Source organism: Dipodomys ordii, unplaced genomic scaffold, assembly GCF_000151885.1.
Source record: "Dipodomys ordii isolate 6190 unplaced genomic scaffold, Dord_2.0 Scaffold202, whole genome shotgun sequence".
NCBI classification, from domain to species: Eukaryota; Metazoa; Chordata; class Mammalia; order Rodentia; family Heteromyidae; genus Dipodomys; species Dipodomys ordii.
This window is the reverse complement of record NW_012267418.1, coordinates 365,835-389,299: the sequence shown is the minus strand read 5'-3', so window position 1 is coordinate 389,299 and position 23,465 is coordinate 365,835. Positions and strand designations below refer to the sequence as shown.

The following is a 23,465-nucleotide window of genomic DNA, read 5'->3' as shown; positions in this document are numbered from 1 at the left end:
ATCCTAGCTACTCACAAGGCTGAGATCTCAGAATCACAGTTTGAAGCCAGCTGGGACAGGAAAGTCTGTGAAACTCTAATCAGCAAACTGCTGGAATGGACATGGCTCAAGTGGTAGAGAAAAAAAAAACAAAAAAAAAGAAGACTTCAAGACCTGTAGTTCAAACCCCAGTACTGGAAAGGAAACAAAAAAAGAGAGAGAAAAAGAGCCAGGTGCCAGTGTAACCCTAGCTACTCAGGAGACTGAGATTTAAGAATCATGGTTCAAAGCTAGTCTAGGCAGAAAAAATCCATTGATAAAAGTAAAACGCTTATTTCCAATTAACCACTCAAAATCAGAAATGGAGTTGTGGTAGCTTTGAGCAAAAGAGCTCAGGCCCTGAGTTCAAGCCCTACAACTGACCCTGCCCCTGCCCATCTCCCCCCCAAAATGGAGTCTAATATTCCAAGAATATTATGATGGTCATTATATTTTAAATTTTCACCATTTAAAAGACTTCTTGTTTTTTTTGGGTCTGGTCATGGGGCCTGAACTCTGGGCCTGGGCACTGTCCTCAGCTCTTTAGCTCAAGGCTTGTGCTCTTTGAGTTGCGGCGCCGCTTCCGTTTTTTTTTTTTTTGCTTATGTGGTGCTGAGGAGTCGAACCCAGGGCCTCATGTATGCAAGGCAAGCGCTCTACCACTGAGCCACCTTCCCAGCCCATAGAGTGCTTGCTTAACATGTGTAAAGTCCTTCAATTCCTCAATACCACATAAACCGAAAAAGTTGGAAGTGGCGCTGTGACCCAAGTGCACTAACCTTGAGCACAAGGAGCTCAGGGACAGTGCCCAGGCCCTAAATTCAAACCCAGGACTGGCAAAAATTAAAAGAAAAAGAAAGACATTTTAACAATTACTTTTTCTATTGCTATTTAAGTACCTCTTTGTTGAGCAAAGCCTAAAATATTTATCTTTCTAAGATGACCCCGAATTAGACTCATATCTCCACTCAGGATTAGGAACTGGCACAGAGAGGTTAAAAGCTATGTGCCCACACTTATATGATTGGTAAGTGGTAACCCAGAACCTATGCCCAGCAGCCAAAGTGAAGTCCATGACCCAAATTCCTCATCTTCAAACAAGTGACTTACGTGCCTGTAGAATCTACTGCCACAGCCCGGACTGCACCACGGTGACAAAGAATCTTTGCCAGTGGCTCCTTCACAGCTGGACTCCATAAAGACACAGTACCTGGAAAAAAAAAGAATTAGAATTATCAACACAACACCTTTGACTATTAAACAGGTAAAGGACCAGGGGTTGGTGGATCACACTTGTAAATCCTAGCTACTCAGGAGACTGAGAGCTGATGATCAAAGTTCAAAGGGAGCCTGGGAAGACAAATCGGAGACTTACCTCCAGCTAGCCAACAAAAAGCTGGAAATGGGGCTTAGTGATAGAGTGCTTGTGTAGCATGCATGAAGCCCTGGGTTCAATTCCTCAGTACTATAAACAGAAAAGGCTGGAAGTGGCACTGTGGTTCAAGTGGTAGAATGCTAGCCTTGAGCAAAAGGAGCCGAGGGACAGTGACCAGGCCCAGAGTTCAAGCCCCAGTACTGGCAAAAACAAAAGTTGACAAGACTCCATCTCAATCTGTGGCTGGGCACATCTGTCATCTCTAGTGACATGGAAAAGCACAAACTGGGGAATTGTAGCCCAGGCTTGGTAGGCCCAAAATAACCAAGGCATAAAAGGAGCTGGAGATGTGGCTTATATGACAAGATGCTTAATCTCAAGGACTGTCCCCCCAAAAAGCAAGCCTCAGGACTCACCATTACTGTGTCCAAGGTGGATGACAGCATTGTAAGGGTTCTGAGCCATGACACTCAGCCGTCCAGCCCGAGCATTCAGAGCTGCCACAATCTTCCCCACTGACACATCCAAGTAGGTCAGAAATCCTGTCTCTGACTGAGAACGAGAGAATAACTGAGTTTGGGGGGGCTGTATTGTCTTCCCTCTACTGAAGCCCTAGAGGAAAAAGATTCCCAAGGAGTGCCATCAGCCCCTATATTCCATAGCCACTCACAGCTGTGGCCAGGAGGAAGTGGAAGGGCAGGAATTCAAGCCGTGTAACTCGGTCACAGCGGCGGATGCAATGGAGCTCGATGCCCTGGTTGTCATAGATGTAAAGCCAGCGGTTCTGAGCAACAGCAAAGAGTGTCTCAGAATGGAGAAACCTGGGGGGAAAAGAAGAGTGGTTCAATGGGAAATGGGATCCCAGGTTGTCACTCAATGGAATGGCTGTTCTCACCCCCCACTGACCAACAACAGAGAAGACACTGACTGGATGTCCCGCACTGCCTCCATGACGTTGATTTCACATGTGAGCTTCTTTGTCACCCAATCGAGGGCAGCCACATGACCCCGACGCCCTCCAAAAGCCAGGTGTCTGTTGGAGATGAAGGAAAGGCATGGTATGAATGCAAGGCAGCACTGTGACTCAAATATTTTGAGGTCTTTCTCATACTAGCTTCTCTCCAGGGAAGAGATGTGTTCCTGTAGATGTTCAATCTCCTCATCAACAATCGAAACACATATGGCACAGCCAGTGAGGTTAAGGAAACATGACAAGTTCAAGAGTCACTGAAGGCTAGGAAAGTAGCTCAGTGGCCCAGCATCTTTATTATGAACAAGACCCTTGGCTCAAGTCCCATCACCACTACCAAAGAAAGAAAGAGAGAAAGAAAGGGGGGGAGAGGGAAGGGGGAGAAGGAGGGGTGCTGGTGGTTCATGCCTGAGATCTGAGGATTGTGGTTTGAAGCCAGCCCAGGAAGAGCTGTTGCTCAAATGAAAAAGCTAAGGGTAAGTACCCAAGTTCCTGAGTTCAAGCTCCAGCACTGACACAAAAAAGGAAAAAGAAAAAAGCCAGAATTCAACTTTACCTCCCAGTCTGAGAATAGTTCAGTCTGTAAGGTCCAAACTGTCGAAGATTCAAACTAAAGTGCTAAGAAAAGGAAGAGTAGGAAAAAAAAAATCAAGAAAAGAATGGCTTCCCCTCAGTAAACCACCATGCTATTCTTTTTGGTGCTGCGCTCCTCAGACCCACCTTGGCAGCACTTGCAATGTCCACAGCCTCCACAATGTCAGTCTGAAGTATCTTCGCTGTGTCTTCCCCATCCTCCCCTTCTAGAAACCTGAAAGCCAACATGGAAGGCAGTAAAGCTTCTCAATATGAAATCTGCAAACCAATATATAAATGAGAAGTCACGTAAACTGGGGTGAGCAAGGCCCAGATTAGGGTGGACTCACCCAGGTTCCTCAACAAGCAGCAGTTCAGAACGAGCAGCTCTGACACTTGCCTCTTCTTCCTCAGCTTCAGCCACCTCAAGTTTGCTTCGGGTTTTGGTCTTAGAATGTGGGATCTATAACATTGTTGATGGGAGATAAGTAGAAGTACCTGAGGACAGGCAGAGTCACAGGAGAGCCTCCTGGCCCAGTCTCCAAAGACACTCATCCAAAGACACTCCTCCTTCAACCCATTCCCACACTATAACTGGTCCTCACCTTTTTTGATTTGTCAATACGACGGAACTTCTGGGCCTCCTCCACAGGGGCGGGGGCGGGGCCTGGAAATGGGTCCTGGGCCTGGTGAAGGAAAGTGACAATTAACTGGCAAGTTCTGGGTGTCCCCAGAACTCTCACTGTCAAAGCACAAGGCGTCTTGCTTCACAATCTCATCAGGTCCCAGGCTCACCCCCGACAGACTGCGCTGTGGCTTCTTCTGATCACGGGCCTTCCTGGGGACCTGGGGCGTCCTGGAGATCCGAGACTTCTTTGAGACACCACTATTCTTTGGCCTCTGGGGACGGAACTCCTGATTCCTCTTCTTAGCCGGAGGCCCTGGAGAAGCCCCGGTAGCGGTCGGAGTGCTCTCTTCCTCCCAATATCGCCGCGGTTTCTAAGAGCAGATCAGACGCTCTCGTACTCTGTAGCCCACGTCCCGAACCTCAAACCCCGCAACTAAAAAAAAAAACCATCTAGGGCCTCTACCTTTCTCTTGGCCTGAAGTTTGTCTTTCTTGGGTGGAACATCCTTGCCGGGCGTGGGGGCTGTCTCCATCTCGCCCACCCGAACAACGATCCACGTGCAAAAACTCCCCAGAGCAGTAACACCGTCCGCTTTTGCAAACTTCCGGAAGTCCTCTGGCCTTCACCCAATCAGCGCCTTGCCAGGACTGAAGGCATGCAGCCGCCATCCTGAGTGAGGGCATGCCTTTGACAGGCGGGGCCTGCTCTCCCGAGCTACAATTTACGACTGAATGGATAAAAGGCCAGTCGGTTGCCAGGAACAGGACACAAGGCAGTCTCTTCTTTCAGATTAACTTCATTACCTCACCTAAAGCAGCTCGAGTCCCCTCTCTTTGGTAGAATGACACTCGTTGAACATGTTAGAACTACATTTCCCAGCATCGGTTCCTAAAGCAGCTTCAGGCGTGGTCTTTTCCCAGCATTCCCTGTTTACTTCCGGGTTCTAATACAGACGGGAGAACGTGAGTGGGATAGGGTTTGGGTCGGAGGGTTTGGGGAGGTCTGGCTTCGCTCCTGCTGTCCCGAAGCTGGGATAGTGTCGAGATCCAGGGCGAGGAGAGCCCTCGGTGTTTCCAAGGGTCTGTTCCTCACAAGAGCTGTCATTTCTGCAGGCCAGTCCAGAAAAGGGACCTCGGGTACCTTCCTGATCTTCAGACCCAGCGCTCCCCTCCCACTCCCCGCAGACTTTCATCCTCGCCATGGCTGAGCTGATCCAAAAGAAGCTGCAGGGAGAAGTGGAGAAATACCAACAGCTACAGAAAGGTAAGGGGCGTGGCCCCATCCCAATCCACTCAGACCCCAGAGCCATGTCAAGATAAAGGTTCCTGTCCCGTCCGGGTCCCCGCCTGCGCTTGCTTCTCGCCTCAGTGTTGATCCACTGCTGACTTCGTCTATCTCTACTCCCTCACGTCCATTTTCTTGGGGATGGGATTGTGGGGGTCTCTGACACATTTCATGTTCCTAATCACTTTTCTCCCCCAATACCTCAGACTTGAGTAAATCCATGTCAGGAAGGCAGAAGCTTGAGGCACAACTAACAGAAAATAACATCGTGAAGGAGGTGAGAAACTGGGATTCCGGGGGGTGGGGTGGCGAGAAGGGACTTACCTGTGCTGGCTATGCTTCAATCGGCCGTGTTCTCTCCCTCCATCAGGAGCTGGCTCTGCTGGATGGGTCCAATGTAGTGTTCAAACTTCTGGGTCCAGTGCTGGTCAAACAAGAGCTGGGAGAGGCTCGGGCCACAGTGGGAAAGAGGCTGGACTATATCACAGCTGAAATGTAAGTCTGTCCCACCAACCTGTGTTCACCTCACCTATATATTGTAGTTCTCCATCTGTCCCCAGCAGTCGTTTCCCCTCCCCTTCCCTTAGACCTCCAGTTTTCCACCAATGACTTTCTTGCCTTTAGCTCTCTCAATGAGCCCCACTAATTTCAATTTTTCTGCTTGTCTTCCTTTCTTCTCCTCAGTAAGCGATATGAATCCCAGCTTCGAGACCTTGAGCGGCAGTCAGAGCAACAGAGGGAGACCCTAGCCCAGCTGCAGCAGGAGTTCCAGCGAGCCCAGGCAGCAAAGGCAGGAGCTCCTGGGAAGGCCTGACCCCCATAGTGGGGGGAGGGGAAGGGAGGGGTGGGAATGAGGCAGCTTTAGGGACTATATTATAGTAGCTAATAAAATTTTTAAACACCTGGCTTTGTTTTCTGTCTGGCCTCTTCAGTCATATTTCCATTCATTCCTCTAGCCCCTTCCACCATAGACATAATACACCACTTACATTCCTCCCTGGGTGCCTTTTTTTTTTTGCTGGTCCTGGGGCTTGAACTCAAGGCCTGGGTGCTGTCCCTGATCCTCTTTGTGCTCAAGGCTAGCACTCTGCTACTTGAGCCACAGCACACTTCTGGCTTTTTCTGATATTTATTGAAGACAAGAGTCTCACTGACTTTCCTGCCCAGGCTGGTTTTGAACCTTGATCCTGAGATCTCAACCTCCTGAGTAGCTAGGATTACACCAGGGCCCAGCTATCTTTCTTGAATCTAATTTGAATGTTTTAAACCTGCTTTTTCCATATATGACATATATTACCTTTTTTTTGGCCATATTAGGGAACTTAGGGTCTCCTGCTTGCTAGACAGATGCTCTATCACTTGAGCCAAACCTCCATCCCTTGTTTTTGTTAGTTGTGGGGCTTGAACTCAGGGCCTGGATGCTGTCCCTCAGTTCTTCTGCTCAAGGCTAGCACTCTACCACTTTGAGCTACAGCACCATTTCTGGTTTTCTAGTGGCTAATTGGAGATAACAGTCTTATGCACTTTCCTGCCCAGGCTGGCTTTGAACCTCAATCCTCAGATCTCAGCCTCCTGAATGGCTAGGATTAGAGACATGAGCACCAGCACCCAGCCAACCCTGACATCTTTTCTTTTCAGCCTCTCTTCCTAGAATATTTTGAATGTGACTTAAAATCCCTTCTAAATATGTGTTGTCCACAAAGTTGCTCTTTATCTTGGTGCTAGAATTGTGTCTTACAAAGGTGACTCCAAGGAAGTTCTTCATAGCCATCATTTTCATCTGGTGGCTTCTGCTTCACATGGGTCTATGAAAGGTGAGAGGTAGTAAGCAACCGAGAACGAAGAGGCCACGAGAGGAATAAACTGTTCTGAGGAAACTATTTTTCATACATTGCTTTGAGCTCCTCATGGGAGTAGAAGACATTGTATCCGTTCATGTTCCCTGGCTTCTACCCTCAGCCAACTCTCCACCCCCATTCCCACGCCCAGCAACCCGTTCAAGGATGTGTTGCGAGGATAGAGATAAAGTCAGGTAGTGTTTTGGTTTATTATCTTAGTGTCACAGTGACAGTAATCCCCAGAATGGGGAAAGGGAAGTATTAGAACCTACTGGCCATTCCTCTCTGCCCTGGGGCTCAGAGCCTCTAGGCCTTTCCTTCCCCTGCCCTACTCTAGGCCTTTCCTTGGCCCTTCACATGCTAGAATGTGGCAGGAATCAGAAACCAGTGCATTTTCCCATATTATCTGTGTGCCACATTCATCAGAGGTGAGGAGCTGCCAAAGGTATCCATCTTGTGTACAAGATTACCCGCTCCCACATGGGTTTATTCTTAGCAGTTCGGTAAACAAGTGGCACTTCACTGCCCCAGGGTAGCTGGCCACCTCTCAGAATTTCTGTCTCATGAGTTACAACTGCCACCTTTCAAGATGGCTCCCCACATCTGGTATGAACACCATCCATGACTTCTGTTAAGTCAACAGGGTTTCCTCATCAGAATAGCGCGCGTGCAATCTTCCTCCCTGTAGCCTTGATCCGGGGAAAGGAGCCTCCTCCTCCCTCACTTGGGGGAGTTCCTGAGGCAGAGGGGCCGCTGGCAGAGCCCGGAGTGACAGTAGAGGGCCTTCGCCGCCGTAGGAGGAAATCATGGGATGCTCCATCCATGGCATAGAAGACGTTAGCTGAGGGCGGAATGGTCAGCTCTGCAGGTTCAGAGGAGAGTGTCAAGCAGTCATCAGACAACTGCCCAGATGTGGAAACAATCCACTGATGGTACCACCCCCCATCCCACCTGCCTTCCCTCCTGCCCTCTGACCTCGCTCCCCTGGTAGCAGCTGTACCAGTTCAAACTCTGAAGCCACGGCAGAATCACGATTGTTTTTCTTAAGGACACGGCTGATGACACTTGGGGCCTTGTCCTGGCTTGTTATCTGGCAGGACAGGAAACCAGAAGAGCAATAAATTGGCCATGATGACATCTAGTTCCCATCCTTCCAACCTCAGTCACCTACCCAACCAAAAAAAGGTTACCTGTGTCTAATGCTTTAAAATGAACAGGAAACCCAATATGGTGGCTCCCCGAACCCCATAAGCCAGCCCACATGGTGCCCAGTGTAACAGGGCTGCTTCCCTGTGGGAAAACTGCTGTTGGTCCTGAAAGTCTCATAGAACCCCCAAAATACAAGATATAGCTGCTAGTGCAAAGTAGCCACCAAAATAAAAACAGCTGCTAAAGCCAAAGGTCAGAATTAAAACTAGAATCGACTCTACTTGGCTGCCCAAACCTGACATTTACACTCCAACAAGGCACCCTCCTTTTCCCTCAGCCCCAGTCTCAGGCTCCCTCACCAAGATGCTCTTGTAGACACTGCCATCTTCGCCCAGCTCCATCTGGACTCGGATGATTCGGCAATCAGAGGACCCTGGCCCAGATCCCCCTCCCCCACATCCAGCCCCCCTGAAAGGCCCTTCTCCTGTACCCCCGCTCAGTGGGGAGCCACAGGAGGCTGAGCGGCGGTGACCCCGAGAAGGCCGAGGGGAGGAGGCTGGGGGAGAGAGGTGGCTAGGATCCGTTGGAGTGTGCAAAGAGGGACTGTTTTCCAAGGCAGAGTCCAGAGATGAGACGGATGGCCATTTCATATGCTAGGGTCAAACAACATAGAAACTGTCATGAAGTCAGAGAAGTTAAGGAAGAAATAATCAGAGTCAGGATCAGTGTTGAAATCAGTGATCAAAAGCAGTGCTCACCTGGGCCAACCGGGTGAGCAAAGGAGCAGGGGTTCCAGACACCTCATCGCCCCCTACACTGGGCCTGTCCCAGGCCACAAGGGGGGTGGGACCTCCAACAGAGCCTAAAACGCTGGAGTGGCAGGAGATGGAGAGAATCAGAGGAAAAGTGACAAATCCCAAGAAATGCCCTCCCCCCCTCCCCAGCTGCTGCCTCCCTCACTCTGTCCACTGTGAGATGACTAGTGTTGGACGGAGCACCCTTGGAGCCGGAGGATCACTGGTTCCAGATGGCTCCACCTCACAGGACACACGGTGACTGGAGGGGGGAGCAATAGACAGAGGTCAGGACCTGCCACCAATCCCAACATCCAGCCCTACAACCCCAACCTCGCTCAGCTATTCACCTCTGAGCCTCCGTCAGCGGCCGGAGTCCCTGGAGCCATTGTTGGATATCAGAGTCAGGTCGGAGGTCATAGCCTCGACATTCATTCTGGAGCCGCCTCAACTCAGAAAGGACAGCAAACTCCTGGAAAAGAGTCCTCCGACTTCAGAAGCCCAAACATAAAGACTCCCAGCTTTCCCTCCTCCTCCCCTTCCTGGGACACTGATGGGGCATCCAGCATCTAGTGCATGCAGACCGCTCACCTTTCTCCGTTTGTCAAAATTGATGTAGCCATTCTGCAAAGACCATGGGATAGGAGTGAAAGTGGGAATCCCACTTAGGGTAACAGAGTGTCTCTTCTAATCACAGGACTCTCTGACTCCTCCAGGCATCCTTTCCCTTCCCGTCATATCTCTCATTTCCAAGCTCTCCACTTCACCTCCCCCCCACCCCACCCCACCCCCAGCACTTTTTCTTTGTTTTGTTTTGTTTTTGGGTCTGGTTGTGGGGCCTGAACTCTGGGCCTGGGTGCTGTCCCTCAGCTCTTCAGCTCAAGGCTAGCGTTCTACCACTTGAGCCACAGCGCCACTTCCGGCTTTTTTCTTTTTGCTTATGTGGTGCTGAGGAATTGAACCCAGGGCCTCAGGCATGCAAGGAAAGCGCTCTATCACTGAGCCACCTTCCCAGCCCCCCCAGCACTTTTTCTTAGGTTTTGCACTCAAGGCTAGGGCTCTACCACATGAGTCACAGCTCAACTTGTGATATTTTAAATTTATTTTTGTTAGCCATGGGGCTTGAAATCAGGGCCTGAATGTTATTCTTTTACTCAAGGCTAGTGCTATACCCACTTCGGGTTTTCTGGTGATTAACTGGAGATAGAGTCTTGCAGACTTTTCTGCCCAGGCTGGCTTTGAACCATGATTCTCAGCCTCTTGAGTAGGTAGGATTACAGGCACGAGCTACCAGCGCCTAGTCACTTCTGACTTTTTTTGGCACTTAATTGGAGATAAGTCTCACAGATTTTCCTGCCTAAGCTGGTTTCAAACAGATCCTCAGATCTCAGCCCCCTGAATAACTACAGGCATGATCACCAGCACTCAGCACTTCACCCTTTATTTCTTTTCTTTTCTTATTCCAAGACAGGGACTCAAACTCAATACCTAACATTTGCTCATTGGTTAGCACTCTACCACTTGACCATGCCTCCAATCCTGTTTCTTTCCTTTTTCGTTCTTTGTTTTTTTTTCCCCCCTCAATCATGGGGCCTGAACTCAAGGCTACTCTACTACTTGAGCCACAGCACCACTTTCGGCCTTTTCTGCTTATGTGGTGCTGAGGAATCGAACCCAGGACCTAATGCATGCAAGGCAAGCACTCTACCACTGAACCACCTTCCCAGCCCCTGGTTGTTGTTTTTTTTAACTTCACCTTTTAAATTGGAGTTGAGGTAGAAAATGGAGCTAACCTCACAGATGATAAAATGAGACTCAAAGAAGGTAAGGAGCCTGGTACCATCAGTAGCTCAGCTTGTAATCCTAGCTATTCAGGAGGCTGAGATCTGAGGATCTCAGTTTGATGCCAGTCTAAGGAGAAAAGTCCCGTGAGACTTATCTCCAATTAAGTACCCAAAAAGTCAGACAGAGCTGTGGTTCAAGTGGTAGAACATTAACAATTATCAAAATAATTCAGGGACAGCATCTGGGCCCTGAGTTCAAGGCCAAGGACACACACACACACACACACACACACACAAAGGTAAGGAACTTTTAGTTTTCCAGTATTCAGGATGAAACCCAGGGCTTTTCGCATGTTAGGCAGGTACTCTACTCCTGAGTTATATCCCTTCAATATTTGTTTTAGCAAACTCTCTATGCAGACATTTTTGCCAGGTTCTAAGCACTTGAATACAAATTCATTTGCCTCAATAGACTGCTGTTAGCGTTTCTAGAGACCACTGAAGCCCAAGAGGTTAGGCCACTCACTACAGTAACAAAATCCATCTGGCCCAAGAGCCTAGTTGTCAGCCCCTTAGGCCTTACAGCTGCTTTTTGAAGGGAAGTTTGCTGACCCTGAGGCACACCTATTACATCATCACAGTGAGAACACTATATATACACATATACACACCTACCTCTAACTCATCCTTAGAGGCTGCATCCAGCATCACAAGATCCTTTAGGAAGGTGCCAAGGTATGGAACCACCCCCTGCAGTCAGAGGTCAGGATCAGACACCCTCTGTCCCTCTACATTTTCCTCCCCACAGCCTCAGAGCACAGATATCATTCTTCTCACCCCTTGGGCCTCATCTTTCAAGCCCAGTCTGTTCTCACTCATACATACTCCAGACTCTTTCCCAGTCCCTCCCAACAGCCCTGTCACTCACCCCACCCCGAGAGCCAGACCTCGGGGCTTTCTTGGAGTGTGGTTCCAGAGAGGGCTGTGGTTTCACTTCCTGGCAATGACAAAGCAAGAAGATATGGGGGGAAAAGTAGGCAAAGGGAAGGCTGAGAGAACCAGAAAGCAGGGTCTCACCTTCATGAGGAGTTCCCGGCTCTGGGAATAATTATCCTCCTCGGAGAAAATCTGGCAGAGACTGGAAAAGACTCTCAGACTATCCCTGGGGAGGGAGAACAGTGGCCCTGAAGACAAGCCTGGCTCAGCCACCCCCCTCCTCAATTCTCAGGAGAACTTCCACCCTCTGTTCTGTGCCATGCCCTCATACCTGGCTGCCTCCCCCCACGCTGACCGAAGCCTGTGGATGGGGCTAGACTGCAAGGCGGACACAACCGCGTAAACTGAAGAAAAGTTTCGGAGCAGTCGGCACTCCTGTGAAGGTCCAAGAGGAAAACTGAAGCTGTGGAACACCCCACCCCGCCTTCTCTACATTGTGGTCCCCAACAGGGCAATCTCCTCTCACCTCTGCCACACGGATCCACTTCTCCAGGAGCCGGGCCCTCTGAGGGGGCCGGAGTGGCCGAATGGTCACCTCTCCAGGCCCATCTCCAGTGGGGGTGGCCCCCAGGACAGAGCTAACCACTGCCCCTGCCACCTTGTTGAACTGTGTGACAGTAGCTCGGACAGATGGGCAGAGGTGGGAATGTCCTGGCCGGTCTCTGTGACCCCACAAGCCCCCCAAGCACTGGGAAGGCACCAGGTTCAGAAACAGCTCCTGCAGGGTAGAGGGCAGAGGTTAAAGTTCATAATCAAGTGAGGTGAGCCTTCCAATATCAGGGACATGAGGATCTCAGGTGGCCAGAGAACCAGAGGGTGACAGGATTTGAGGGGTAACAACCCAGGGGAGATGGGAAAAGGTCAAAACAGTAGATGGAGGAGGCTGGGAACTGGATCAGGAAGGGTTAGAACCAAGGGAAGGATCTAGAGTCAAGGAGAGGCTAGTAAGGGGTCAGGGTCATGGGGTCTCACCGCATCTAGCAGGGTCAGCTGTTCGGCCAAGTGGTCAGCGAGGAACACCAGGACATCCGTGGGGTCAGCAGGGGGGTCGCCAGGGAGGGCCGGGGGCTTAGGAAGGTCAGGGGTGTGGGGGTCCACCCGGGACCGGAGGTTGCGGATGAGGTCAGCGCTGCCCTCCCCAACACCCTGCCCTGCTGCATACCCTGTCCGAAGCAGGAAGCTCTCAAGCCGGTCAAGTTGACCCTTGACCTCAGAGCCAAAATCCTCAGGGTGAGAGGCCAGCCAGGTTGACAGTACAGAAATGGCTACCCTGGGAGAAGGGGAATCAACCAAGAGTCAGAGGTCCAGATGCAGCTTGGGCAGAGGGGACTGAGATGCAAGTCAGGAGTCACTCACCCTGTTGTCCTCTCTAGCTCATCAGGAGGATGAGATTCAAGAGCTTCCAGCCTGGAGAGGGGAAGACAGTCTACCTGTGCATTTTCCCAAACCTCCTATGGTTCTGACTGCATCGCAGGAATGTTCCAGGTTTAGGATGTCCAGAAACCTCCACAACCCTTAGTCCCTTATGACCCTAACCTGTCAACCACAAGCCCAAGCAGGGCAGGCGTGGAAGTGAAGGCCCGGTGGGTGGCCAGCAAGGCTGATATGAAGGTCACGTCAGTCCCTGATGTCCGGGTATCCAACAGGTGTCTGACCAGGGCCTCCAAAGTGCCAGCCCGGAGCCGTCGAGAAGATCGTGGAGGAGGCATGGGGGCCTGGAGGACACAGAAGACTGATCACTGTGTGTTTCTTCAACCCTACTCTGAATATCTAGAGCAATCCCAGACCTAGAAGCAGATCTAGCTCATTTTGTTGAGATTCAGAGAGGGTAAAGGACCTGGCTTAATTCTTAACATGGCAGAATCCTGAACTCCAGAATTCTTTTTTTTTTTTTTTTTTTTTTTTTTTTGCCTTTTGTCAGTTGTGGAGCTTGAACTCTGCTGGGCACTGTCCCTGAGCTCTTTTCTTGAAGGCTAGCACTCTACTACTTGAGCTATAGCACCACTTCTGGTTTTCTGGAGGTTAATTGGAGATAAGAGTCTCACAGAGGGGCTGGGAAAGTGGCTCAGAAGTAGAGCGCTTGCCTTGCATGCATGAGACCCTGGGCTCCACTCCTCAGTACCACATAAGCAAAAAGAAAAAAGCCGGAAGTGGCGCTGTGGCTCCAGTGGTAGAGCACTAGCCTTGAGCTGAAGAGCTGAGGGACAGCGCCCAGGCCCAGAGTTCAGGCCCCACAACCGGACCCAAAAAAACAAACAAACAAACAAACAAAAAGAGTCTCACAGATTTTCCTGCCCAGGCTGGCTCTGAACTGTGTTCCTCAGATCTCAGCCTTCTGAATAACTATGATTACAGGTATGAGCCATAGGTGCCCAGTTCTGAACTCCAGAATTCTAACCTAGTACTCTGGCTAAAAAAAACCAGCCAAAGAAAGAGAGCTAGGAGATGAGGGGGTCAGAGGTGAGAAGCCAGTGTCATGATCTCACCAAAGGATCAAGAGGCCTATATTGGCGGCTTGTGACAGTAAAGGTGGCTCCATCTTCCTCCTCATCCCAGACAGACACGGGAGCCTGGAGAAGCAAAGAAGGGGAAGTCAGACAGTCCAACCCCATCCCACACTGTCACCAGCCCTCTATCCCCGGCCCTTCACCTCCCTTTGTGGCCCTCACCTGTGATGGCAGGGGGCAATACCAGCGAGTGCGAGGGGTGGGGGGGGCTGATGACCCCAGGTCTCCCCCCCTGGGGCCCAGACAGCCCCCCCCTAGACGCCTCAGAGCCCGGTGTAGGCGAGGGGGTTGCAGTAAGGGGTTCAACTGAATGCAGGAACCCTTATCCTGGAGACCCTCGAGCCCCCTCCCCCCCAGAGCTGAGCCCCAACACGGCAGAGAAACAGGGTGCAAAAGCTGAGGAGGGAAGTTAGGCCAAAGGCAAAGAGACCTTGAGTAGCTGAAATCTCAGGCACAAGCACAGTCACAAGCCCCGCCCTTCCCCACCCAAACCTGACAAGCCCCAAACTTAGTCCTTCCCCTTGAGTGTTCTGGGGTGAGTCTTCCACTAGCTCAGCCCTGGGGACCCCCTGAAGGTAGCGGCTCCAATCCCAGTACAAGAAGGAGAAGGGGAAGTGAGGATGATGTTCGCTGGTGGGATAGACTCAAAGTCACGTGGTCCTAGCCCTTCCCCTGACCGATCCCGAAAAACCAGCCCTGCCAGTAATCCTGCGCTTCACCTAGAGTCTAGACCCTGGAGTCCTGGGCCTCTAGGTCCCAAATCTAACTTCCAGCCTCTCCTTAGGCTTTAAATCCTGCCCGAACCATCACCATTTTTCCCTAAGGACTCAGATTACTACACTCTACCTAGCTCAGCTGGGATCGTCCCTCCACGGTCCAAAGCCTTGGCTTCTGGGCCTTCTAGCCCCAAGGGCTGGGGGGGAGGGGAGGGGGAGGGGGAGGAGGAGGGATCTCGAAATCAGAGGGTTCCCTCCCCAATCCCAGAGTCAGAGGAGCCGGTTACTGTGGAAACAAACCCCTCCCCGCCAAACAAAAACGAGGAGGGAGCCCGGGACCCGAGACACCACAGCCGCGAGGCTGGCACGCCGGCCGGCTGGGGCGGAGAGGGCCGGGGCCGCGCAGGCACAGCCGGCCGGACTTGAGGCCGTCGCAGGGCAGCTCCTGAGTCACACTGACTCAGAGACCCGGAGAGACGCCAGGACCCGCAGCAGCCCGGCAAGATACTCAGGGACAGGCGCAGATAGAAGCCAGGCAGGGAGGAAGAGATGGTGGGACCCAGACACCGAGGGCGGGTGAAGTCTCCGAAATACGTAGACCCCATGTCCCACCACCCGCGTCTCACCTCTTCTTCTTCCTCCTCCTCTTCCTCCTGCCCCCCGCCCACGGCCCGGCCACCTGGGTCCCCACCCTCTTCGGGGTCTCGGCTCCGGAAGCTGCTCAGCACGACTCCCCCGGGGGGGCTCGTGTCCAGAAGCAGCCGCAGGGGCCGCGGGAGCATGGCCGGGTGGAGGAATCAGCGGGGTCGGGCCATGGGGGCGCCTGGGGAGAGACGGGGGCGAGGGGGTGGAGAGTCAGGCAGGCGTGGGAGCGCGGGGGCAGGGAAGGGACGCGGGTGGGTGTCTAGGTAACCGGATGGGAGTCCTGCAGGAAGGCCGGGGGAAGGAGGCGACACAGACATGGAAAACGGGGGCCCTGGGTACATTGGAGGGGTAAGGGGAGGGGGGTCACGGCTACCGGAACGGGCAGGGTCACCCGGTTCTCTACCTCTGACCTGCTCGGTAGGGGTGGGGGCAGCGCGGGTCCCGGGCCGCTGTTCCCGACGATCTCCAGCCCCCGGTCGAGTCCCCTCCACGGCTTCTCCGCACCCCCCTGCACCCCCTCCCGGCGCCGGGCTCCCGGGCCCTCCCGCCCTTTCCGCTCCCCCCCTTCCCCGCGTCCGCCGGCTCCGAGAGCGGGAGCCAAAAGGGGAAGGAAGTGAGGACAGGAGCCAGGGCCGCAGACTGGGGGAGCGCTGGACGGCCTCGGGCAAGGACTGGGGCGCCGGGTCCCCATCTCCAAGTCCCCCAAAACACACTCAGGGACTCTAGAGCCCACGTCACTCCGCACTGAAATGGGACAGAGATTCCTGTTCCCGGGGAAGGGCAGGAGCAGAATTTGACATCCCCCCCCATCCAAAAAGAACAAGACGAAAACTCCCGCGGGAAGCGCTTTATTAAGCAAGGGAGGTCCCCGTTATCCCACGCGGAGAGGTTACACAGCCCATCCCCAACCCACGAGTGCAGCGGACCGAATCCACTCCGGGCTTTCAGCGGAGCCGGAGGCCCCGCCCACTCGCCTGGGGGCGTGGCAGGAAGTCGCCACTTCCGGCTCAGGCTCTCAGAGCTGGCGCTGCGGGGTTTCCGGCGCCTGGGGCCTAGCGGTTCTCGGAGTCCCGGAGGAGGAGCTCCTGGGGCGGCCGAGAGGTCTCCGGGAATGCCGGGGTAGCAGGAGGTGACCCGGTGCCCTGTGCACTCATCGCGCTTGGAAAGGGGGTAGGATGAGAGACTCGCTCGGCAGCACAAGAACTCCACTTTATTCCCACACGACTGGCCCGGCGTGGTGGTCGGCCCCAGGCCGCGCCGCCGCCCGGTACCCGGCGGCTGTTGGTGACGCCCTCCAGTGGGCGCCCGGCCGCGAGACGGACTAGCTGGGACCAGCCTTCGATAGGCCTAGTCCGGGAAGATAGGCCGTTGACGACTCACAGTCACTTAAATAGAACCCTGGTAAAACCTCCCCAGAAGGGCAAGAAATCCGGGAGCCGGTGATCTCAGGATCATGGTTCGATGCTAGCCTGGGCAGGGAAGCCTGTGAGACTTTATTTACAATTAACTACCAAAAAGCGGAAGTGGGGTTGTGGCTTAACTAGTAGACCATCAGCCTTCAGTGACAAAAAAAAAAAGCGGTGCCCAGGCCCCACTACTGGCACAAAAAAGGGGGCGGGGCGGGGAGAGAAGGAAATGTCTTGGGCCCAGAGAGGGCTAATGGGCCAGGCATAGGGAAACAGCATTGAGACTCCAGAGGCAAGCTGCAGGTTTCATTGGGAGAAAAGAATAGCTGTCCTCTGAGAGGAAGTTTAGGGGGGCACTAGATAGGATTGGAGAGTTTGGCAGTGGTCAAAAGGAATGGATTTGGCCCTAAGGTATCTGTTCTCCAGGTGTGTTCTCTGTCCTGGAGGTCCCCAGACTACTTCAATAAGACCTTTTAAAACAATAGTAAGGGCTAATGGAAAGGGAAACAAAGGAGGAGGCTACAATGCTTGGTAAGAAATGTACTCATTATCTTGCCCATGTAATTGTAACCCCTCTGTACAGTATTTGCACAATAAAAAAAATTTTAAGTAAAATTAAAAAAAAACAATATTAAGGGCTGAGATGTAGCTCAGTGGCAAAGTGCTTACCTGTAAATACAACTTCTTGGGTTCAATCCCCAGTACCAGAAAAAAAGAAAAAGAAATTCCCCAAGAGTGTATGGTATGCCACAGGTGCATGATACGTGTTGATGCCACAGTTTTCAGAATGAATGCAAAGTGTATTCTTGTGATTTAAACCTTTCTCAATTTCAAGTTTTAGTACACTATCAATAGTTCTCACATAATTAAAAACTCTTTAGACTGATAAGAGGTCCTAAAACAGAAACAACCACTGCTCTAGTGCTTTAAAAAAGTGAATGCCAGATTGTGTCCAGCCACTCGGAGGGAATTTGTCGATAATGGCACACTGTATTAGCTTGAGCCAGAGATCACGGTGGCTTCTATAGGATGATAGTGAGTGCCTTCACTGTGTTTTCTGGAAGAGAAGGAAGAAGGAAGTGAGGGATTTGGAGTTTCAAACGGTTTGAAGTGTTCATGGTCAATCCAGTAAGATCATCCTTGACATAGACAGTGGGATAATGGTGGGACAAACCTTTTCTGCCCGAGGGATATGGGAGTACATTATCTCTTGCCTTATCCAAGAGATAGACTATATTATTTAAGCGATCCAACAGCTGGCTGAGAGCTCCACAATCCAATGTGCTAGCCCCTATACAGGCAGTCAATGCTACCTCCAGGATGATAGCCCCATAGGGATAGTCTCAAGTACAGTATGCTGACAGGTTGGGGATGTAGTTCTGTGGAAGAGCACCTGCCTAGTATATGGGAGAGTCTGGATGTGATCCACAGCACCATAGAAAGTAAAGGAGGAATGGAAGAAAGCCAACATTTTAACACCTGAAGTGTGAGGACTCACATAATTCTAACAACTCAGGATGCTGAGACCTGGTGGATCACAGTCCAAATCCAGTCCAGACAGAAAAGACTGTGAGAATTCATCCCCAGTTTATCAGCAAAATACTAGATTAGAGGGGTAGCTAAAGTGGTAGAGTATCAACCATGAGTGAAGAAAGCCAAGAATGGTCATGAGACTCTTGAGTTCAAGCCATATACTGACACTACTTATGGTAAAGAGAAAACAAAAGCCATTTCTTCTTTTGTAATTTTTTGGTGATGAGATCAAACCATGGACTTCATATATTCTAGGCAAGCACTCTTCCATTGAACTATACCACCGCCTTTATAATTTGGGGGCCTCACACATGCTAAGCAAGTGCTACCACTGCACCAGCCTCCTCAGTCCCTACCTGTTTTTTTTTTTTTTTGGGGGGGGTCTGGTTGTGGGGCCTGAACTCTGGGCCTGGGCGCTGTCCCTCAGCTGTTCAGCTCAAGGCTAGTGCTCTACCACTTGAGCCACAGCACCACTTCTGGCTTTTATTGTTTTTGCTTATGTGGTGCTGAGGAATCGAACCCAGGGCCTCAGGCATGCAAGGCAAGTGCTCTACCACTGAGCTACCTTCCCAGCACCCCCTACCTGTTTCTTTTAACTTGATCTTTTTTTGTTGTTGGAGATGATCTCTCTATATATCCCAGGCTGACCTTAAGCTCAGGATCTTACCTTAGACTCAAGTGCTGGGATTATAGGCATGTGATATTATGCCTGACTCTTACTTGTTTAATATTACTAACTAGATTGTTTCAGTTTACATGTGTGGTTTGCATTATATTTCCATTAGACAGAACTAAGTAATTTTTAAATTCCTTCATCCAGGAAAACTAAGATGCAGATGTAGCTTGCTTACGAGGCCCTACAATTAGAATGTAGGGCAGGATTTAACCTAGGTCTGTGGGAAGTCGTAGTCTGGGTCTGCCCGCCATACCAGCAACCTCCCTCCCTCCCTGGGTGAGAGTGTTGGAACAAGAACAATATGAGGCCAGAAGATAAGAAGTGGAGCCCTGTTACCTTCTCTGAATCCTTGCACATGGTCAGGTAGGCGGCTGTAGAAATAGATGGAGAGGAGATAAGATTCAGAAATGGGCAGAGGTGGGTATATCTGCTCCTAGAAGGGGATTGTTTACAGTGGGGAGGATCATGGTTACCGTGGGGTTCATACTCACCAACACAACCCAGAGCTTTGATTAGTCCGAGGAGGAGAAACGCTGACAGGAAGAGGCCTATCCCATCCTCAATGGAGGGCCCAGACAGGCCTGACAGAGAGAAGGTGTGAGAGTGAGCATCCTGTCTTCATCCAAAGGGGCCAGCCTGATGCCACAGTGTTCCTAGCTCTTACCTGCCACCTTCAGGGTGACCTCTGCGCTGCGCCCTGATGCATGCAGGCTGGGATGACGTACTCGACAGGCATAACGTGCCCCATGCTGCTTAGTGGTGACTGGAAGTGGCTGCAGGTACGCAGAGAGACTGACAGAGCCATCCGAATGATGATGGAGAGATGAAAACCACCTCTGCCCTTCAGCCTTCACAGAATAGCCCTCTGGACCCCCCCGGAGCTCCCACTCCACCTCCAGGCCTTTAGAGGGGTAGAAGTGGGACACCAGGCAGATCAACTCTGGGGGTGCCTCCCCCGGGGCAGCCCATACAAGGGGTGCTGGCATGAGGGACACTTTGGGAGGCTCTGAGGAAAGAGTAAGAAAGGAATATGAGAAGACAAATCCACATAGTCCTCCCTGTCTGCCCTCTGGCTTTCCTAAAGTAGAGGTAGGAGGGTTTCCTCTGAGGACTGGGAACCACTGTCTCCCATTGTTGCTTCATAGGAATCCCCATGCCAAAGTTCCCTAGATTCCTACGGACACTCAATTCCTGCCATTCTCCCTCTGGCTTCCCATGGTCCCCATTTATGTCACTTAGGCACCCTGGTCTTCATCCTCCTTCATGCTCTGGTGGTGTCCTAACCCCAGTCCCCCCCCCACTCCCTGTAGAAATTTCTGTGCCCCACTCACTGTGCATAGAGAGCTCCAGGGTGACCTGTCCTTGAAGGTATGGCAGGTGAACTGTGGCTAGGTAAGTGCCTTCCTGAAAGGGTTGCACTGCTGGCAACCAGAAGGTGCCATTCCCGGTCCAAGGGCCCCAAGGCTCATCATCATCCCATGCAGCAAATGCCACTGCTCCCTCCTGGGCTGCTGGCATTTGTCCACCTAGTCCAGGAGTTGCAGCCAGGAGCAGATGGCCTTTACCCATGTGCTGGCGTCGCCACTCCAGGCCAAAGGGAGGGGGACCTGGGGGCAGAGATGCAGCAGCCTCGAGGGTGGGGGGCATGTAAGAGAAGCTCAAGTCCACTACTGCATCTTGTCCCAGCTGGACTCGAAGGGCAGGGGTGTGAGAAAGGACAGTCAGCACCACTTGGGGGCAGGAAAAGAGAGATGGGAGAAAAAAAATAGAAATGAAGTTACAGAGTGGATCAAACTCCAATTTACCCACTCTACAGAGGATACTTCTGTTTCTGATACTTGTCATCTCTGAACGCTCCCTGAAAATGTCCTTTTCTCTGGCACTGAGTGAGAACTTACGTGGCTCGGTGTAAGCAGACAGGTCCAGGGGTGAATAGGAGCGCTGAGGGTACAGCCCTTAAAGCCTGCTTTGAACACTGTCCATTCAAGCTCTGGGGATGGTAGGATCTGAGAATATGGTTGGTTGGTTTTAGTTTTGGTGCCAGTATTAGGGCTTGAACTCAGGGCCTGGGTGCTGTTTCTGAGCTTTTTTGCTTAAGGCTCGTGCTCTATATAACTTGAGCCACAGCTCCACATCCAGCTTTTTTGATGGTTCATTGGAGAGAAGAGTCTCATGGATTTTCCTGTCCAGGCTAGCTTTGACATGATCCTCAGATTTCAGCCTTTGGAATAGCTAGGATTACAAGTGTGAACCACCAGCACCCGCTTAGTATCTGTCTTTTATAGTTGGAAAAAATAGACTCAGAGAGAAAAGGACATTCTCACCACCACCTCACAGTGAGTAAGGAGTGCCAGAGATCTAGATATCCAGGTCAGATATACTCCATTTCTGCATTAATTGCCCTCTGCCTCTCTGGGCTCAGAAAAGCCAACAAGTCTGGTTTTTGAAACAGGGTGAACTACTAGGTGCCTAGCAAGATACAGATCCCAGATCCCCATTGCTTGGTCTTTGCAAAGCCACACCTTATAGAGGACCTCGAAGCCCCTCCCCCAAACCACTGTTGGTTTCGAATTATACTGTTAAGGAGAAGTAAGGAAAAGAAAACTGAACCCCAATTGGAGAAATGACTTGCTCAAGTCCATACTTGAGACCCTGGCTAATCTGAAGCCTTAGAATACATCTGCATCTATCTTCCTTCCCAGCTACCTGTTGCCTTGGTGATGGGTACAGGCTCCTGCTGAGGTTCTGGCTGTGGTTGTAGGAGGATGGAGAGGCTAAAGACTGAGCTAGACATGCTGACCATCAGCCAAGCTCCATTCAGAGCCTGGGGGCAGCTCTGCTCGGGTGTCAGGCCTCTGAGCCAACTCGAAGAGGCTGGCAATGGGAGGAATCGGCTTATCTCGCAGTGTGGAGCTGGGGTACTTCTGGGGTACCGTCTGAAGGCAGCCTGCAGGGTGCCTGTAGGGTCTGAGAGCAGAAAAGGAAGTAGAGCTGTAAAATGAGTCCCGAAAGGGGCTGGAAGGATAGTGTTCAAAACTCAAATAAAGACTACCCACAGTGAAAAGCTCATTGGTAATCCCAATTTACTTTGATTACTACTATTATTTTGGTGCCAGTACTGGGGCTTGAACTCCGCCTCATTCTCTCAACTTGTTTTTCTCTGCTCAAGACTAGCACTCTACCACTTGAAACACAGCTCCACTTTGTGCTTTTTGCTGGTTAATTAGAGGTAAGAGTCTTACAGACTTTTCTGTTCTGGCTGGCTTCAAACTATAATCCTCAGATCTCAGTCTCCTGAGTAGCTAGGATTATAGCTGTGAACTACCACAGCCCAGCTTAATCCCGATTTATTTATGGAGGGGAAAGCCCACAATCAGTGAGAGATCTAAGAGAGGGGCTGCCCCTTGATCTTCAGCAATGGGGAAAAAAAGTTTGTGTCGTCTAGGCTGAGGATGTGGTTCAGCAGTAGACCACTCGGCTATCATTCCCCAGGCCCCAGAATCCCCCACTCGCACGTTGGGAAAAGTGGGGGGGAGGGGTCGGGGGGGGGTGAAGACCTATCCTTAGAGGCAAGGGGTGGGGTGAGTCCCGGAAGACTCACCTTCCACTTGGAGGTAGAGTTTAGGGTCGAGGTCGGGCCTGGGCGGCGGGCCCTGGGGTCCGGGACGCAGCAGCAGCGCAGCGGGTCTCTGGGCCAGGCTACCCCTGCCGGCGTCCTCCACGAACCAGCACTCGACCGCCGTGTGTCCTGCCGAGGCGGCAGTCACCAGGCCTGGGGGAGAGGACGCCCGTGATGCCACGGCCAGGGCTTGGAGCGACCCGACCCAAGGTTGTCAGGGGCCTAGTGGGACCACGGTCCCCCCTCCTGCGTCCCTCCAGTGAGACAACCGACCCCAGAGGGCCCACCGCCCCCCAGCATTCCCCCGGTGGGCCCACCGCCCCCGCACGTCCCAGCTGTGGGACCACCTGCCCCCCTACCTCCCCTCGATGGGACCACAGCCCCCGCGCCCCCCCCGTGGGCGCACCTGCGCCCCGTGGTCCCCCAGTGAGACCACAGCCCCAGCCCCGCGCGTCCCCCCCCCCGGTGAGAGCACCTGCCCCCCACGGTCCCCCGGTGAGACCACAGCCCCAGCCCCGCGCGTCCGGTGAGAGCACCTGCCCCCCACGGTCCCCCGGTGAGACTACAGCCCCGCGCGTTCACTGGATGGATCCACCTGCGCCCCACGATCCCCCGGTGAGACCACAGCCCCAGCCCCGCGCGTCCGGTGAGAGCACCTGCGCCCCACGATCCCCTGGTGGGACCACAGCCCCGCGCGTCCCGCAATGGGACCACTACCCGCCTCCCCCACACCGGCTACAAGACAAGTCTCCCGCTTTGCTCACCCAAACCCACAGCCAGGAGCAGGGCGGCGGGCTCCATGGCGCGGGCTCCTCTCCACTACCCCAGCCTCCCCTTCCTCTTTCGCTTTCCCTTTCGCTTCTGCCCAGGCCGAGGGAGGAGCCGCGCCGCGCCAGGCTGCGCTCGGGGCCGGGTGAGGGCGAGCCCAGGCGCGTGCATCCCCCACGGGCCACC

The 23,465-nt window shown here is 52.4% G+C and overlaps 4 protein-coding genes across 6 annotated transcripts in view; 1 reads left to right on the top strand and 3 right to left on the bottom strand.

Annotated features, from left to right (window-relative positions):
- Nucleotides 1-4,239, bottom strand: part of Wdr46 (WD repeat domain 46) — an 8,888-nt gene extending 4,649 nt beyond the window's left edge. The window contains exons 1-10 of the mRNA XM_013034952.1: nucleotides 4,028-4,239; nucleotides 3,732-3,935; nucleotides 3,542-3,622; nucleotides 3,287-3,399; nucleotides 3,084-3,171; nucleotides 2,920-2,981; nucleotides 2,322-2,426; nucleotides 2,064-2,214; nucleotides 1,810-1,945; nucleotides 1,129-1,228 (exon numbers count right to left, since the gene is read on the bottom strand). Of these exons, the coding sequence (XP_012890406.1) occupies nucleotides 1,129-1,228; nucleotides 1,810-1,945; nucleotides 2,064-2,214; nucleotides 2,322-2,426; nucleotides 2,920-2,981; nucleotides 3,084-3,171; nucleotides 3,287-3,399; nucleotides 3,542-3,622; nucleotides 3,732-3,935; nucleotides 4,028-4,096 (1,109 nt within the window). The 5' untranslated portion in view covers nucleotides 4,097-4,239. The remainder of the gene's footprint in view (nucleotides 1-1,128; nucleotides 1,229-1,809; nucleotides 1,946-2,063; nucleotides 2,215-2,321; nucleotides 2,427-2,919; nucleotides 2,982-3,083; nucleotides 3,172-3,286; nucleotides 3,400-3,541; nucleotides 3,623-3,731; nucleotides 3,936-4,027) is intronic.
- A 243-nt stretch (nucleotides 4,240-4,482) lies between these two features.
- On the top strand, nucleotides 4,483-5,753 carry Pfdn6 (prefoldin subunit 6). Its single transcript, XM_013034975.1, has 5 exons — nucleotides 4,483-4,526; nucleotides 4,677-4,827; nucleotides 5,055-5,125; nucleotides 5,219-5,343; nucleotides 5,533-5,753. The coding sequence occupies exons 2-5, from the start codon at nucleotides 4,764-4,766 to the stop codon at nucleotides 5,660-5,662; spliced, it is 390 nt and encodes a 129-aa protein (XP_012890429.1). The 5' UTR covers nucleotides 4,483-4,526; nucleotides 4,677-4,763; the 3' UTR covers nucleotides 5,663-5,753.
- Nucleotides 5,754-6,883: 1,130 nt separating this feature from the next.
- Rgl2 (ral guanine nucleotide dissociation stimulator-like 2) lies at nucleotides 6,884-15,772 on the bottom strand. 3 transcript variants are annotated; one of them, XM_013035055.1, is made up of 18 exons: nucleotides 15,681-15,772; nucleotides 15,259-15,455; nucleotides 13,896-13,979; nucleotides 12,946-13,124; nucleotides 12,766-12,816; nucleotides 12,382-12,679; nucleotides 11,876-12,127; nucleotides 11,681-11,784; nucleotides 11,491-11,575; nucleotides 11,342-11,410; nucleotides 11,089-11,163; nucleotides 9,221-9,253; nucleotides 8,980-9,101; nucleotides 8,796-8,891; nucleotides 8,594-8,705; nucleotides 8,195-8,488; nucleotides 7,662-7,776; nucleotides 6,884-7,548 (listed from the first exon to the last, which is right to left on the bottom strand). In XM_013035055.1, exons 2-18 carry the CDS (start codon nucleotides 15,412-15,414, stop codon nucleotides 7,340-7,342), a joined length of 2,334 nt encoding a protein of 777 aa, XP_012890509.1. In that variant the 5' UTR covers nucleotides 15,415-15,455; nucleotides 15,681-15,772; the 3' UTR covers nucleotides 6,884-7,339. The 3 variants fall into 3 exon arrangements, with proteins under 3 accessions (XP_012890509.1, XP_012890510.1, XP_012890511.1); XM_013035056.1 differs by having other exon boundaries at nucleotides 15,688-15,772; XM_013035057.1 differs by lacking the exons at nucleotides 15,259-15,455; nucleotides 15,681-15,772 and adding an exon at nucleotides 14,409-14,546.
- Nucleotides 15,773-17,492: 1,720 nt separating this feature from the next.
- On the bottom strand, nucleotides 17,493-23,375 carry Tapbp (TAP binding protein (tapasin)). The gene is made up of 8 exons (XM_013035032.1): nucleotides 23,276-23,375; nucleotides 22,494-22,664; nucleotides 21,599-21,859; nucleotides 20,224-20,622; nucleotides 19,557-19,898; nucleotides 19,384-19,473; nucleotides 19,229-19,263; nucleotides 17,493-17,740 (listed from the first exon to the last, which is right to left on the bottom strand). Exons 1-8 carry the CDS (start codon nucleotides 23,310-23,312, stop codon nucleotides 17,729-17,731), a joined length of 1,347 nt encoding a protein of 448 aa, XP_012890486.1. The 5' UTR covers nucleotides 23,313-23,375; the 3' UTR covers nucleotides 17,493-17,728.
- Between the last annotated feature and the right edge of the window lie 90 nt (nucleotides 23,376-23,465).

Excerpts from the sequence above, each read along its gene's own strand:
- Pfdn6 (XM_013034975.1), top strand. The coding sequence starts at position 4,764 with ATGGCTGAGCTGATCCAAAAGAAGCTGCAGGGAGAAGTGGAGAAATAC. Across the intron at positions 4,828-5,054 it reads ATACCAACAGCTACAGAAAG|ACTTGAGTAAATCCATGTCA; the intron begins GTAAGGGGCGTG and ends CCAATACCTCAG. Across the intron at positions 5,344-5,532 it reads GACTATATCACAGCTGAAAT|TAAGCGATATGAATCCCAGC; the intron begins GTAAGTCTGTCC and ends TCTTCTCCTCAG.
- Rgl2 (XM_013035055.1), bottom strand. The coding sequence starts at position 15,414 with ATGCTCCCGCGGCCCCTGCGGCTGCTTCTGGACACGAGCCCCCCCGGG. Across the intron at positions 12,680-12,765 it reads GAGCTAGAGAGGACAACAGG|GGTAGCCATTTCTGTACTGT; the intron begins GTGAGTGACTCC and ends CCCTTCTCCCAG. Across the intron at positions 8,489-8,593 it reads TGCTCACCCGGTTGGCCCAG|CATATGAAATGGCCATCCGT; the intron begins GTGAGCACTGCT and ends GTTTGACCCTAG.
- Tapbp (XM_013035032.1), bottom strand. The coding sequence starts at position 23,312 with ATGGAGCCCGCCGCCCTGCTCCTGGCTGTGGGTTTGG. Across the intron at positions 22,665-23,275 it reads GCTCCTGGCTGTGGGTTTGG|GCCTGGTGACTGCCGCCTCG; the intron begins GTGAGCAAAGCG and ends CCTCTCCCCCAG. Across the intron at positions 20,623-21,598 it reads ACCCATCACCAAGGCAACAG|TGGTGCTGACTGTCCTTTCT; the intron begins GTAGCTGGGAAG and ends CCTGCCCCCAAG.